Below are 16782 nucleotides of genomic sequence, written 5' to 3'. Positions count from 1 at the left end.
AAATTCACTCGATCTGGATCGATGTTCGTCATAAATATCATCCTCCTGAACATGCCTGATTTTTCTGAGAAAAAGGTGCAAAATTTTGTAATGTTACCCCCCATACCCTGATCTGGATCCGCACCATAATTGAATGGGTTCTTCCCTGACTCAAATTGCATCCTTCCACTAAGTTTTGTGGAAAACCGTCCAGTAGTGTTTGCATGATCCTGCTACCAACAAACTCAAACAAAAACCTCCACGGCGGAACTGTTCCTTCAGCAATTAGAGAAATAACCAGAGAACTCAGCTCATGCGTTGCAAACCAGGACTTTGCACATCTAAACATCTAAACATCAACCTGACAAAGAAATCCAACTGAATTAATTTGTAACCGAATTCCCAGAATCAACTTCCCTGTAATGACTGCCAAAGGGCATGCTGGGAATTCAGCTGGAGAGAAGGTGGTGGAGCGAGCACCTTATTTTTGTCCACGTGGTGTTTCTGCAAACAGTAATGGCATGTTTGTGCTACAGCATGACACCTGAGGCAAAGACTTGAGACAGCTCTGACTGATCCAGAGCTTCCTCTCATGCACACTGAAACTGTCTCACTGCTCTATATAGTGTGTGTGTGTGTGTGTGTGTGTGTGTGTGTTTGTTTGTTACAGTTGGGGCACACACTGCAGATGACTCAGGGGCTATGCATTGAGATATGTTGAAAAATATCAAGGGTAGGATTTCCAAAGTACCACTGCACACTGACACAGCAGTGAAGATAATCTACCTGGATGTTTTCAAATGGGCCAAAACTGTTCTGTTGTAAATTCACCTTGATACTTTCTGCCTGCTGCACCATCAGCAAAACAAGAACGACACCTGATCAAAATCCCACCGCAGTGTTTGGAGCCGAAGTGAAAACTGGCTTCACAACCTTCGCAAACACAATATGCGGCACAAGGAGCTGTTACTTCTATAAATAGCTCCGGCTTCATGCACAACACTTTGGCTACTATTACACATCAAGAAGCACAGGCATCAGCCATGAGCCCTGAGCTTATCACATGTGTCTGAGCAGAACACACAAAGCACAGCACCCATAGTGTATATGTGTCACACGCTCACACACAGACATGCATCCTCAGCGGTTACAATCGGGGGGGTTCGCTCACTTGTTTTCAAGCCTGTATATGTTGTGATTTCCTGTTTTGACTTGGAGGATGTGGGTTTTTTTCTGCCTTGTGTTTCAGTGAGACACAAGTTATTTCTTCGCCCACAAAGCTGATAGCCCACACATGTACCAGCAGAAAGAATGACAGCAAGATGAACCAAAAACAACAGACACATAATAACAGAGAGAGAGAGAGAGAGAGAGAGAGAGAGAGAGAGAGAGAGAGGGTCTTTAGATACTGAAGAATAAGAAAAAACACAATATGTGGGAGAAATACTGACGATGAATAACAACCATGAGAAATCACCTTTGAATGGTTTAAAAATATCACAGATATTATCATGCTGAGGATAGCAGATGGAGCTGTGAACACCTATGGCAGAACATGACACTGTCCCAAGGAGAAACGGCAAGGAGACAGGTCTGAAAAGCTAAACAGGGCTGTGCTGCCCTCTGTTGTTCAACGTCTGTAAATTCAAGACTCACTCAAGGCTCCAAAATGAAAACATAAATGGATAAACAGTGTATTAGTTTACAAGAATGTCCAATTTTAAACCGACCTGCTGACTTTAACTTAAAAAAATAGAAGAATTTGTCATTTGTATGTGACATTTATAGTCTCTTAGTCTAATTGTATTAGAAAAAGTCAGGGACATTAAATGTGTCAACAGGATGTAATCACAAGTTGTGGCTTTAAACACACGGACGAGAAGAACAGTTGAATTATTATATATTTATTGAACAATGTTAATTATGATAGGGTTCTCCACGTAGGAACTCTAATAATATAGTATAAAAAATTAAAAAAGTACAAATAACAAAAACAAGACAAGGCATTGTAAACAACATCCAGAATTAGACAAAAGAAACAGATTTCCTCATGGCAGTATTTTCAGAATAAAAGTTTCTTTTCATAAAACCATTTTTTTCTCCCCATAATTAATATTGATGTAGTTGCAAAGTTGTGCCTCAAACTGAGACATTAATCAGAAGCGTTCCCAACTATTGGGATGAATGAAGTGATTTCTTTTCTTCCTTTAGGGTTTTCTTTCTTTGAGCATATCCAACACAACAAGGCAAAAATACATCCATATATTCATGAAATACAAAATATGACCTTTGTACAGACTACATGTAACATAATAAAAGCAGGCCCAGAAAAAGCCTTTAACAGTTAAAATGGCCACTTTGACTCTTCAAGTTATACTGAAATGCAAAACAGATGATGGACAAGTGGGTGATCCTACGTATCCCATGCTGCCTTAGGGCTGGATTGTGCTACACAAAATAAAACATTCCTCATAGGATTAGGTCAGGACAGGGGTGTGTAATACCAGATATGGTGGTCTGATGGACGTTGCTACATGTAAATGGTCAGTATATGTCCAAAGTGTAGTGCATAATATACTGATCTTAGATCGGGGAGGTGGGGTGGGAGCGTAGTCCTTTGGAAGGCTGCTGCAGGTCCGCCGACCCCCTCACGGCCGCTTGAGCTTGTCGATGTGGAAGGTGAGTTTGAGGGCGGGACCGAGCTTCAAGCCCATATATTTCATCATCATGTCGCTACGCAGCAACAGGAGTGCTTTGCCGTCAATCTCCTGCAGGAGAGGGAGGGAGGGATCAAAGAAAGGTTATGTTATTAAGCACAGGCGTTAAATTGAGCAGAAGTTTTTCATTAAAAACTCATTTATTGTGTGGTATAAAAAATTGATTTGAAGTTTCAGGGGGAAAAAGTACATGTTTTCTAAAAAGGTCAGCATGTGGAGCCAGAACAGGGTCGATATCTCTGATGTACTTCATAACGTCCTCCACTGTCCACAGGTTGGGGTCCTGACCACTGGGTCTCGGGCTCTCCCGTAAACTGCCTGAACACGAGGAAACACAAAGTCAAATTCATAACCGTTGGTTATATCATCTGGTTTTATCCAGTGTTACATTAGGATACACAAACTGAGCAAGCACGAACACACTTAAGCATCCAATGTCAATATATCAGAAAACCATTACATAATGATCGAGTCATCCTTGTGCATGGGCTCATCATTAGCCTGTTAAATAAAGTCAACGCATCCTGTGCTAGCTAATACAATGGAGTTGTAAAATCTGCTTAATCCATTCTGACAAAACAAGCGTAACTTAAATCTTCTTATCTAAAGATTACAACTGCACAGACCAGACATGCAAAAATACATACATAAAAAACTGGAACACATTTACATGTGCAGACACCGAATGTAATAAAACTGAACCGTTATCTTTGTCTATTTCCGCCCATTCACCCAAATTCCAACCGATCGCATCTGCAAACTTTATCCATTTTGCAAATATTGAACTTGTGCAACAAACAGAATTTCTTTGTAAGAAATGACAAGTGCTCAAATGCATCATTATCACTTTCAAAAACTGTCATTTCTAATGTATCAGGGGTATTCAGACAGTCTGCAGTATTCAGAGGGAACAATTCAGCAGCCTCATTTATTTGAACGTTGCTCTCTATCATCACTGCACACAGCTCCAGCAAAAACACATGCAGTCATCACACGATCACATATATTAAATCAAACACTCTCAGTAGATCCTATTTCTGATGTTAATCTTGTGAGTCTTTGGTTGTGATGACTTTGCAAAAATCCTGTATCAAAGTATTATTATTCTGAAGCACTGAAATGTGACCGTGTTTCTTGTGTCAGTGTCTCTTCCGACCTGTGAAGTTGTTGTGATGCAGCAGTTTGGTGGGAGACCTGAGACCTGGTGTCAAAGCCGTCGAGTTCGGAGAGAGAGGGCTTTTCTTTAAGTGCTCTGATGTGGCGACGCTGTTCTCCATGAAGGACTCACCTGGGAACAATGCAGACACACAACTCTTCAGTGAGATAAATCCACACTCTGACACTAAAACAATTCCATATAACAACAGAGAACAGCAGCCAATAAATCAAACACAGTAAATACAGGATGATTAAAATACTGACTGCGAACTGACTTCATCCTAAGATATAATTCACAGTCTGAAACTCTCACAGAAAGCTGCAGTGATTTAAGTCTTCTGGCCTTCTGTAAAGAGTGGAGGGGATATTACCCTTTAACATAAATCTCTTCAAATATCCCATTAACTTAATTAAAATCTAAGGAAATTGAAAGATGATTAAATTATTAACCTCCTGCCCCACAACTTAATAACAGTCGCTCCTGAGCCAAGAGCTGCTTCTGTTCCACCAGCACATTTCATATGATTATATTAAGCTTTACTGGACAACTCAGAGGACTTGATAATTAGAATAAAATGCCCTGCATAAAATTTGATGCAGCTATAGAGTTAAGAGCCTCTGACTATATAAATAAACACCATACGTGGGAGTTCTGTTTAATCAGTGAAATTGTTTGGTTTTTATGTGTTTTTCTAATTAATACTTTACTCACTAATAAAAAACAAACAAACAAACATCCAAAACTCATTTATTCATTAGAAATGAACCATCATACCATCAGTGGAGTGTCGCGAGATTTTGGCGAGTTTCTGTGGTAACGGACTGTTGTAGTTCTGGAGGAACCTCTTGTTGCCCGGGCCCGTCGCCAGGCTGTCACCAAAACTCCTCCGCTCTAAAACCAGCGTACATGGAGGGAACAACAAACACTGATACAGATAAGAGGCTGTGAAGGCACAGAAAAGTGAACCATCTAGAACTCTGCTGATGCAGTTGGGGGTTTCATGCTCTACAGAGGGAATAGAGGTGTTTGTGTATTTGACTTTTCATTTACTGCATTTAATTTGGATCCCTTTTGTTAATGACTGATAACAATTGTGAGGCGCAGGGTTGTAAACTTTGTCAGAAAAAGTTTGAGAAACGTTTATCATGACATGAAGACGTAAATACACGTGAGCCTGATTTATTTCTCATTTTCAAATGTGCATATGCGATCTGGAAGCTGTAAACTGCACGATCACCTGCTGGTTTTCGAAAACATGCTTCGAAACAGGCACACCCCCAGCTATCATATTTCACTCTCATAATGAGGATCAGTTAAAAACGTTGCTGTCAGCATTTGTATTCACCAAACAACGCTGACCTGTCGTGTACGTGTGACTGTTGCAGTGCAGGCCTCCTCTGGCAACAGGCTGGCTGCCAAACAGCGCATCGCAGTGAAGGTTGTGGCAAAGTTTTTCCAGGAAACGGAGGACGTAGGTGACACTGCTGACTGTGGGCAGGGTCAGGGTGTGCTGCTGCTCGTCAAAGTACGCTACATCGGGCAAAGAGAGGCAGAGGCAAATATGAATATGAATAAAAGGACATGTTCATTTATGTGAAAGTGGGAATTATTTATTAATATGCTTTCTGGCGTATTCTACGCTTTCTCACATGACAACAAGATCATTATTGTTAAGGAATTTGTTTGGGATCCAGAAATAAAAGGGTTTTTAGTTCCTTGACAAACAACAACACATTCTGCTCTCATGGAATATAATTAAACAAAGATGTCACAACAATGAAAAAGGAAAAGAGAAAAAGAGAGATACAATGGTAAGTGACGGTCGTGGTAATTATAAACATGATGATTCTCTGAACAGGCTTTTCTCTGAAGGAGCCCGATGGGAGGACTTGGTCAGGAAAAATGAGACAGTCTCTCCTTCTCTCCTCTGGCTTCCAGAGTGTTGTATTTTGTTTATCTATACTTAAATTTCCTTTTCAGTTTTGTTAAATAAATGTATCTTAAATTACAACTCTTTAGTCGTCCATCCTGAAGATCCAGACTCATTGCTCCTAATGTAAAAATACCTGCGGGGAGCAAGTTGAGGAGATGAAGCGAGGCGAGAAAGCACAAAATGAGCATGTGATCTTTACCTGAAATAACTTCACCACCGTGGCCTGATTTAAGGCAAGAGAAGACGGTGCCCTGGTTGTGAGCAGAGTCCACACAAGCCTGGACACACTGCTGAAGCACCGAGGACGCTCGGCCTGGCCCAAAATGGTCTGGGAGCTGCTGGATACGCCGCTGGTCCAAATGGGGTCCCACTTTGCCGTACTTGTTTAGGTAAACACAAACTACAGGACAGAACAATAAGGTGAGAAACTTTGTTTCCAAGTATTACCGGTATGTGCAGACACTTTCTATGCAACTATTTATCACTCAGTACTTGCCAAGTTTCTCAACTACACAGACCCTGGCAGCTACAACAGACAGGTAATAAATGTACTCTACTATCCCACCAGTTTCAGGTGAAATCAAGCTGCTGTATATCTCTAAGATCTTTCTGTTCTGCTGCCAAAACAGCACAAAGCCAGTGATGTGTGTGTGTGTGTGTGAGCATGACAGCATGCGTCATAGTCACAAACACGTATTGTACGTCCCAGACAGGAAAACCCATCAACAATCATGTCCCGGTCTGTGGACAATCACATACCTGTGGGAGCCTGTAGTGCAGAGTTGGGGATGGTGGCATTGTCCAGAGGCACAGTGCTGGTGTCGGGCTCTGGGGTGCTGCTGGTGGGAGACGTGGGGACTGGATTAGGTACCACGCGTGGTTTTCTCTGGATACAGACACACACATTCAGACATTTTACAGATGTTTGTGAGGAGATTTTAATAGAGGAAGAAAGCATCCAACCCTGACTCTATTATTTTCATATTTGAACTCATAAACCACCCTGTAAATGTAACAAGGTTTAATATAAAATATACATTTACAGAAAATGAATATCTGCCAAGTATTTCCATTAATCTCTCTTCAGTGCATTGGGACATGACGACTGCAGCTCTAGATGCTGCCAACATCTGAATGCGTTTTCTTTTATATATTCTTATCAAAGAGAAAATCAACATGTTGACAGATTTATTTTTCAATTTGCTTATTGTGTTGCCAGTGATGTAATGTAATGTAATACTCAGTGGCTCAGTGATGCCTGTGTTTCTATATACTGCACATCTACCTTGCTGCCAGGCTTGGGCCCTCTTTTCTTTGGGATCTTGATGGGTTGTGCCTGAGTCTGGGCCTGAGTCTGGGCCTGCTGCAGAGCCATCGTCTGTGTCCAGTTGGCCGGCAGTCTGCCCCTGGTTCGCCCGGGGCCTGTCCCCGGCCGTCCCGGGCCAGCCATGGCATCTTCCAGCCAGCCAGCTCTCTTTGCCCAGCTCAGCTACAGACAAAAGAGCAAAGGAGACAAGAGGGGCAAACTCTTAATGCTGTGATAATTTTCAGATATTCGCCTCTGACGTTTCTCCCATCCTAATACAATGGAGGTATTTTGACTGTGGTGCTCACACAGGAAAAAGTCAAAAGAAACATGTCTTTACAGAAACAACGTCCCAGTCACTCTGGATAATCCTCAAACCTGAGTGTGGACAGAATGTGCCTCATTTTTTATCTATGTGTGAAGAGGCAGAAATATGTGATGTCTCATTACTAAACAAAACTCCAATGATCAACAACATCAGATGAGAAAATGTGTTCTTTAGAATTTGGGTGAACTCACCCCACAACTTAAGCAAACGGTCTGTCCCTGATGGCATCTTCAAACCACTTCATGCCTACCTTATTGCCAGGCTTGGGCCCTCGTTTTTTGGGGATCTTGATGGGCTCAAGGTCTTTGCTCGGCTGGATGCTCTGGGGTCCCAACACTGAAGCCTTCTGACCCCAGGGCCCTGTGACCTTGGTTTTCCTCCGGCCTGGCTTACGTCCTCTCTGACCCGGAGGTCTGCCCACTGTTGGGGTGGGATGCATGGCTGGAGTCTCTACACTCCCATCTGTTAACGCCCCAAGACTCTTAGGCAACACTACTGCACGGAAAAGAGAGAGGCACAAGAAAAAGGGGGGTGATTATAAAAGCTGTGGCATAAAGGGAAACATTTTTAAATTGCATCTGCTTCATAAGACCATTTTAAACATTTTAACCTCCAGTGATAATTTTTTATGCATTTACAAGGAAATAAGATTTTTCTACATGGATTAAGTACAAAAAGCACATGAGGTAATAATCATGATCCATCTATCGATCAATACACTGCTGATGTTCATCCCAAGATTTTTTACTTTTAACTTCCAAACTAGAATGGCTCTCAGTCGAGCACATTCCTCCACCAGGGCCACAAGTCCTGCACCAAATGTCACACACTGACATCAGTTCACTGAAGGTGTCCGATTTATCAAGATCCACAAATTCTTCCCTGGGAAAACTGAGAGAATAACAACAAAATGCTTTATCTTGCAATGTTAAAGAATTCAAACAAATCCTGGATCCACCCTCTGATCTGGATCTGCACCAAAATGTAACAGGTTCCTCCCTGACCCACAATGCATCCCTCCACCAAGTTCCATTGTAATCTGTCCAGTTGTTTTTGTGCAGTCTTGTTTACAAACAAACAAAAACAAAAATCAACAAACAGACAGAGGGGAAACATAACCTCCCTGGTGGAGGTAATTACTGGAGCTCTGGGGCTAAACTCATTCTGATAACACTGAATGTAAATGGAGAAATTCATTACTGTGGGTGGAATATATCGCTGGAGTGTTGTGATGTGAACTCACACAAAAAGGCATTGAATGGGTTGAAATCCATAGCAACCAACAAAGGATGATGAAGCAGAGAAAGAACAAGGACGGGACCATATTAGACAAGATGTGAAGGATAAAAATGAGCCGTTTTAGAGGAAGGTACAGAGGCAATCAAAGATGATTTTCTTTTGGCCTGCTCTCAAGTCCCTTATGGCTTGAATAAAAAGGAGAAAACTTAAAAGCTTGAGGAATAAACCCTAATAAAGAAGCATGCTGCTGACAGCTGTGAGAAGATCTTAAAATTAATCTCTCAAAGTCTCACCCATCAACACACACTCTTCCTTTTATTTCGATGGGAAGCGTTTGAAAAATCACATAAACCACAGGCGAACATTAAGACGGGGCCGCCGTACATAAAAACAAGCAAACGAGCTTTGTGCTTGATTTAAGCCATGGCAGCTGGCAAATATTCAAGAATGTTTGAATGCAATAACAATGGCACAGGGAAAAAGAAAGCCAGGATAAATGGATTCACATACACCTGCAAGCGTGCACGCACGCACTCACACACAAACACGCATTGTATGAATTTAAGTGCACAGATTCATCCCAGCAACAAACTGACGAGCAGCAACATTCATTAACACAGGTCCAGGCCTGTGGGGGTGTATTTATTAAACACTTTTACACAGTCATAGTAATCAATGCAAAGCTCAGACTGCCGGCTGCTGCTACTTTTCATAAGGGAGCCACTATGAAGCTCAAGGAAAAAAACAAGACGTCTGATTGATCTCCCACAGATTGGACGAATCCTGGATAATATGTTTAAAAGGTTTGCAGAGCTCGAGGTTACACGTTCATTGATCAGAGGCGGCACTTGTAAATACATCCAAACAAACACTTAACAAGCCAACCCTTGTTTTTCTCCCTCTCCTCTGAGTGCACCGAGTTCACTGAGTTCACAAAGCCACCACCGTCAGCTTCACGTTGCGAGATACTGTATCTTCTCAAGAGCTTATATCCGATCACTGTGACTGCGTTTTAGTTATTTCATTCATCTTTACTCACCTCTCTGCGCTCAAAGAAAAGTTTAAAGTGTGTGGTTTGCCTGCGCAGCTGTCCTCAGATTCACCCTCTCCTCCTCTCCCACTCTTCCTCTGCATTCGCTCCTCCTTTCTGCCTATTCCCTCTCTCTCCTCCCACCATCTGTTGACAATGTAAACACTCCACCTTTCACTGTCAACAATATGTCTGTCTTTTCTCTTTGTTTCTATCCTCTCTCACAGCTCCATTCTCTCCTGAGGTGTTTAATCAGACCTTGTTAGTCAGGGAGCCAGTGGGAGGCCTGCTGAGGGGGCACCGAGGCTCATTTCAACCACGTCATGGCCCGACTCTGCCAACTGGGCGAGTGCCAGGCCTTCATAAAAGAGTCCTGCCTCCCTGGTTCTCTCCTTCTTTTTCCACTCCCTCACACAATGTGGACTGTAACAGATGAGTAGCGTTGACCTTGCGCCCGATAACCCTTGTATCTACTTCTCCCTTTTATGTCCCTGTTTTCAACAAATTGCTTCCTTTAGTTCACAGCTCGGGTTTGAGCTCTCGGTCTTGCACCAAAACATACCGACAGGAAAACCACATTCTTTGCAAAATGTAAAAAACAGAGACGCAGTGTGTGGTTGATGTATATTTTTCTGTCAGATTACAGCACGAAGGCAAACTAAACCACAGGCCTGCTGACAGCGACATATGACAAAGTACTTGATACTTCAATTTTTCTTTCAACAAATCAGAAAAACATGATGTTTGGAAAGAGATTCAACACACCAAAGACACATGTAAATAGTTAACTCATGTCTTGATCAACTGTTCCACATGATGCCTTCAGGCTGTCGTGTACTCATATCACACTGTTAACCATGATGCACAAACCAACCCCACATATACCATGAAAAGTTGTAGTTAATTCCAGTAGAATAAGTTGATGCAATCTGCTCACAGAGAATATACCCCTCTGTGTTTGCTCTGTTTATCACTGAAGTGCTGGGTGTCCAAGCAGAAAACTTTTATCTACCCACAGCAAATTCTTGGATTCTGCACAAATGTGAAAATAAAGTGTGTAGACAAACATAAAAAGAAAATATTTCAGTGTAGTATAAAAAAATTATACACAGTCAAGGTTGGCTGGTAATTAAGTTTAGTGTCTGCTGAGACAAAGTCATGGAACATGTACCATCTTTGTAAGGCGACACCAGAGCAGCTTCAATGGGCCTTGACATTGATTCTACAAGTCTGTACAGCTCTGCCGGAGGAATGAAACAGCATTCTTAAAAAGATATTCCCTCATTTGGTGTATTAGTGAAGGTGATGGGGAGCGCAGTATAACGCACAAATCAAAAATGTCCCACAGAGAGAGATCAGGAACTGTTGTGTAACATCTTATTTAAGCTCTGTCAGACTAGTTGTAAGTGAAAATAATTATCTTCAGTTGTACCTTGGCATCATCGGGCATTTCAGCCTTTTAATGCAATAACATTAAAAGCGGCTAAAGGTAAATCTGACTGGCTGCTGGCTTGTATGGCAGTGCTATGACAGCCATGTGGATCATTACGCACTAGGCCTTTTTAAACTTAACACCTACTTTCACAGGCAGCAGAGTCAAAACCTCTCCATTTAAGAAACTACACAACATGTAGTTGCTATAAAAGTAATATTAAAGGAATAGAAGGAATTAAAACAACACAATGGCACCAGAGTTACACACATCATATGTTAGGTTGGGATCTGGGAAGGCCGCAGCATAGTGGTTGCATCATTTTCATACTCGGCAAACCAGTGTGTGAACCCACATAACCTAAGCAGTTGATTTCTTGTAAATTGTCATTTCTCATGGCTGTGACCACCACAAAAATAAATACCTCCATGACAGTGGAGGCCAAGACCTCAGAGACCCATAGCACAAAACATCGGCAAATGAAGCCACAGGTTTTACAAGATACAGCTATGGGTTGTGTTATATTCAAACAGAACAAGTTTGTATGATGTGCTGTTTAACCACATTGGGAACTAAAAGTGTTCATAGCCGTTCTGAGGGACCACAATCCACGACGTGGTGAAAAGCCAGACACAGAGAAGGAGAGATGAAATATTTAAATACTGAGGAAACTTTCAAACAGTTTCTTCAGATCATGTTGCATCATTGATCACATGAAAAATGAATAATGCAAAGAAAGAAAGAGTCTGAGAGAGAGCTGGATCTCTGGCTCCTCTCTCACCTTTGCTGAGCTGATCACGAAATGGGTGTGAATGTCAGATTGTTACCCTTGGAAAGTTACACAAATGTTCAGACACAGAATGGGTGAATACTGGCCCCCGCAATTTAATTGAACAGACACAATAACACCATGTTCAATAAAACCTCTGGCCCACTGTTTTGGTTCATACCTTTGGTACCAGGCGGCTGAAGGTTGTCTCCGGTGAGTGCGCACCAGCCAACAGGGAAGATGTCGCGCGAGTCGTAACGGCAGTAGTAGTCAAAGGCTCCCCTCCAGCCATCAAAGGTGACCAGCACCTCAACACCACGCAGCGCACCTACGGTGGCTGGACAGATGAAGTGGGGATTCTTCCGGTCCACCGCCTCCAGCTTCATGCCCACCTGAAAGGAGTTTTGCTCCGGGGCAGGGGGCTCCTGCTGGGGAACACAGAGAGAGAGCGAGAAAGGGAAGTTAGCATGTGAGCCTTCAATTGTACCAGCTTTTGCTATTGGTCATCTACCAGACATTATGAGGCAATGTTCATCTTCTAAGATCCACTATTAAGCCACAAAAGTTCCCGGTTAAGAGGCAACAAATGAGTCGCTATGACCACAAAATAAACATGCATGTTTTCTTTGGGAAAAATGACAGACACTAGTCTTTCAGTGTGATTAGGTACCTTGTGAAAAATGCGAGAAGGTGCCATCTCAGCTCCATTTAGTGTCTTCAGAAGGAACATGGGCCAGGAGGAAGCGTTGAGACGGAAACCTGCGGAAGACGACAGCAGTTGTCATAAGTGAACAAGCTTTCCATCCAAGGGTTGTGTAATGATGAATGATGAATCAGATCATCAAATTATCTGTGATGATCTGATTCATTGTTTCAGTCATTTCTCAAGAAAAGTAAATATCTTACATTTTATAGACTGAACAGGTTAATCAAGAAGATAATTATCTGATGATTCAATAATGAAAAACATGGTAAGTTTACAGCCCTAAAGATTATCACCACCATAATAGACTGAGTGCTCTTCTGTCTCTTCAGTACAGAGACGTCCTGGCTAGGTGGCTTGATAATCTGTGTCAGGAGGAAGTTATTTATAGGCCTTAACATCAAACACTCATAATCTGTGCTGTCACTCACTGACATCTAGTGGACAATGGAAGATAAGAAAAAAAAGAAGTCAAATCAGTAGAGCTAGTTTTCCATGACTGTGTGTGAAACTATATTTTGTGCACATGTCCTCACCAAGTGGTGGCTGCAGCATGCCTCCATTCTTCTCACAGCTGCCAATAGGCTGGATCTCTGAAGAGTCCACCAAGCGCCAGAAGTCGTTCTTGTTGTCAGAGCCGTCCAAACGCAGCCGCAGCCGCGAGCCCGTCAGGCCCACCACTGTGGCGATGCAGGTGGACGTGGTGTTTCGCGGGTCCTGGGCCTCCAGCTTCATCCCGGCTTTGAACTCGTTAACTGGAGGCGTGGGACTCTAGATAGCGATGATAGACTACTGTTAGTTTGGAAAGTGGCAGCAAATTAACGGCAATGGGGGAAGACATTTGTATAAATCAGTTAAACAGTTGAGAGGAGACATTCTGGTGAGGACATATCAGTCGGATCACCTGTTTGAAGCATGAAGCAGGTGCAGCAGCAGCGCCGGTCTCTTTCAAGTATTTCTCCCAGCTGAAATGACCTGTAGAAGAACAATTACAGGCTGAAAAACTTCATATTACATACTTGTTTGAGCAATAGTTGGTTGAAGAGAGGCTTTATATCTATCTTTAATATTTATAGCAAATATGGCTGGATGTTAAATAAAACACTGATCAAATCCATGGTGTTGCCCACAGTTACTTCATCAATCAATGGCTGCTGTGAGTTATTCACCTTGGTACTGTGAAGGCACCCGGGAGGGCCGCCCACTCCGGGCATGCTTGATCCTTCTGGCATCTTTCCACTCTATAGCTGGAGGAGCCAACACAGACAGAATAAGCTCTCAACTATGGGTGATTTTCTCATCAGTCAATACTTTGCAATACCTGCCACAGTCGGGAATTCCAGGATTATCACAAGCAAATGTACGAATCTGCCAACACAGGAACAACAAAGGGGGCTGGATGGGTGAAGTTAAACTGAGTCATACTTGTGTCGTACGTCCAACTTTATCTGGAAGCTACTGTGAATACTTGTTTGTCGGAAAAATCACTTTCTTATCATTATAGCATGGATGTAGAATAAATTCGTACCTTTCTGTGGTACGGGTTTCCTCATGCTCCAACAATACTGACCAAGCTCACGATGCAACAGTGGCCTCCACTCTGTAAACAAATACACACAAAGAAGCTGCATGAAACAGTGGAGTGGAAAAATCAGAGAACTTGATGACTCCTCTTTGTTGCTGTGACAAGTTTGCAAATTATTGTAAAAAGACATAAGGCGTTTCCTTTAGATGGAATAAAGCAGACATTCAAAAATAATAAAGGTATGAATTATTTTACACAGTACGAATATCATTTCATTTGAAATAATGAGCTGGAGCAAACCGAAACAGATCTTAGAACAATTAATGGGATGAAAGGAGAAAACCTTTACATAAAAGGGTTAGGTGGACTCATGCGTGTCTCCAATACCTGATGATAAAAATTCACATGTAAATTTTACATGTGTCTTAGAGAGCTTCCCCTGTTATCTATTGTAGTTCACTGGATTTCTTTCCTCACAACAGGCAGGGGGTCGTCACGGGAGGCACGCAAGAGCATTTTTCAACAAAGAGGCCCGAGATCATGCTAACAAAGCACTTCATATGGATTTAATGTGCTTTTTCACGCTTAAAACATTCATTTCAAGATCAAAGTAATTTCTGTCTGACTGTACAAGTGACAGTAATTGATATTAACAACACTTCTTAACGAAAAAGCTAAACAATTCAACTGCGTCTCCAACAAAAGCCTCAAATACAACTTTAACAGTTTTTTGAAATAGTCTGCATTTATATCTAACAGGCAACCAGGGCTGAGCAATAAATCAGAGATAAATGTGCTGAATACATCTGTTTTCTTTCTCGATATCAATGAGTGTAGGGTTTGGAGGAGGGTGTCATGTTTTGTGTGACCCCTGTAGCCCAGACGTTTGGTTCACCAACATCACAAACTCAGACACAACACAAAGGTCAACAGGTCAGAGTGATGTAAACAAGTGTGTGTCCCAATGTGAACTAACTGACCCTGGATAAAGATAATATGAAAAACAGACAACGCTTTTATCTACACATAGAAAAACAACAATGTGAAAAACAACAAGACACACACTTGTTAACCATCTGCCAAATATTAGATCGTGAACAGGACTTGACTAATTGATTGATTGAAAGATATACACTTGATTGATGCCGAGGGAAATTCAGCCATCCAGTATCACACAAAACATTCAAACACAAGAGCATAAGAAAAATCAAAGGTCAAAATTCACCAGTGAGATGAAAGTCTCGCCACCAGAGCTACTACAAAGCTGTCACTGTAAAGAAGTATGTGCTCCTGGACACAAAATACACAAGTAACCAAGTATAAATACACATGTAAAGATGAATAACTGAAGCTGTACAAATCTGTGCATGAGACAGTCTGTGAAATGCTGCTGCAGCAGATGTAAAGGGGGTTTTGTTTTTGTAAAGTGCATGAATAAGTTAGAAACCAGACACACTCACACAGACAGAGACTCTGACATGATGCTCGTCATGTAAACCACCACAACAAGTCTTACCTCAAACCTTCATCACCGTTTCTCTGCGCTTCTTCTTCTTCTTCCTCTCCGGGTGATTTCTCTCTTTTCTATAGAAGTGCGCCTTTTTTCCACCGCCGAGGGGGTGAGGGGTGGGGGGGGATGGCGTCCGAATTAAAGCGACCCGCTCCCTGTTCCCCTTCCTCCTGCTCGGTCTGTGGAGGTGGTGACAGAGAAGGGGGGGGGGGCATTAGCAGAGATCAGCGGGTCTCAAAAACCAGAACCTCACATTTGCCCTCAAACCTCTGAGCTCCATTCAAAACACAAAGCCAACACATGGGAGCCCCCCCCCCGGGCTACATGCTTACACACATGACAGCGGCCATGCACATGTGTGTGTGTGTGATTCAGGGGTTAAAGCTAAAGCACGAGCAGCGGGGACGTAAACAACACGAGAAGAAGAATAAAAGATCAGCCCAGACACCTCAGCCAGCATGCTAGGCTAGGCTACACACACACACACACACATGCCCACTGCCCGGGATGCTGCTAGCTTAGCATGCTCGGCGGCTAGCTAGCCCGCCGACCCCCATTGTAAATATGAACATTAGCAAGACGTGAGCGTACCAACGCACCGAGGCTAGCCGGTGGGCTAACCCGGGCTCCGCGCTGAAGCCCCCCCGGGCAGAGAGGAGACGCCGCTCCGGTGTCTGTTTACCTCGCTTTGCAACGTGTGTGTTTGTTTCTGATGTGGATTTAGCGCTTGTCCGCCATTTTTCCCCCCAACGCGACGAGGAGGGGGTGTTTGGCCAACATTGTTTTTGTTGGGCAGTCAGACAGGGAGACCCGGGTGGGGACGACCCCTAGAGGACAAGCCGCGGTACTTCGAATACCGGAGAAGAGATGAATCTTCATCCTTGATTTCTTTTTCAGTTTTAAGATTAAAAAAACTAAAATATATCTTTTATTCCATTTATCATTTGAAGGATCATACAACTGCTGCTAAGTTTTAATTCTGTATGTGTTGTATCCTTTTAGTGTAGTATCTTAATAAGTGTGTTTAGGGCAGGTGCACTATTCAGCTCACTTTTATTCTGCATTATTATTCTGTGTCTTACACGATATGTCCTTGTGCACTTTCTTTTTGTTGTGTATAAGAGGTAAAAGAATAGAATAAAATCCAATGAT

The 16782-nt window shown here is 42.5% G+C and overlaps 1 protein-coding gene across 6 annotated transcripts; it reads right to left on the bottom strand.

The window, feature by feature from the left end:
* Positions 1–1867: 1867 nt before the first annotated feature.
* Positions 1868–16450, bottom strand: LOC109633511 (Scm polycomb group protein homolog 1). 6 transcript variants are annotated; one of them, XM_020093436.2, is made up of 17 exons: positions 16313–16450; positions 15637–15809; positions 14124–14195; positions 13765–13842; positions 13500–13570; positions 13132–13366; positions 12563–12651; positions 12074–12320; positions 7673–7917; positions 7074–7277; positions 6548–6674; positions 5988–6188; positions 5215–5385; positions 4630–4746; positions 3853–3984; positions 2887–3014; positions 1868–2747 (listed from the first exon to the last, which is right to left on the bottom strand). In XM_020093436.2, the coding sequence occupies exons 3-17, from the start codon at positions 14146–14148 to the stop codon at positions 2628–2630; spliced, it is 2190 nt and encodes a 729-aa protein (XP_019948995.1). In that variant the 5' UTR covers positions 14149–14195; positions 15637–15809; positions 16313–16450; the 3' UTR covers positions 1868–2627. The 6 variants fall into 6 exon arrangements, with proteins under 6 accessions (XP_019948995.1, XP_069393302.1, XP_019948993.1 ...); XM_069537201.1 differs by having other exon boundaries at positions 7673–7914; XM_020093434.2 differs by having other exon boundaries at positions 16222–16432.
* Between the last annotated feature and the right edge of the window lie 332 nt (positions 16451–16782).

The sequence above is a fragment of the Paralichthys olivaceus genome, chromosome 13 (genome assembly GCF_024713975.1).
Source record: "Paralichthys olivaceus isolate ysfri-2021 chromosome 13, ASM2471397v2, whole genome shotgun sequence".
NCBI classification, from domain to species: domain Eukaryota; kingdom Metazoa; phylum Chordata; class Actinopteri; order Pleuronectiformes; family Paralichthyidae; genus Paralichthys; species Paralichthys olivaceus.
Note: the sequence above shows the minus strand (reverse complement) of the source record. Positions and strands in the feature narration are given on the sequence as shown.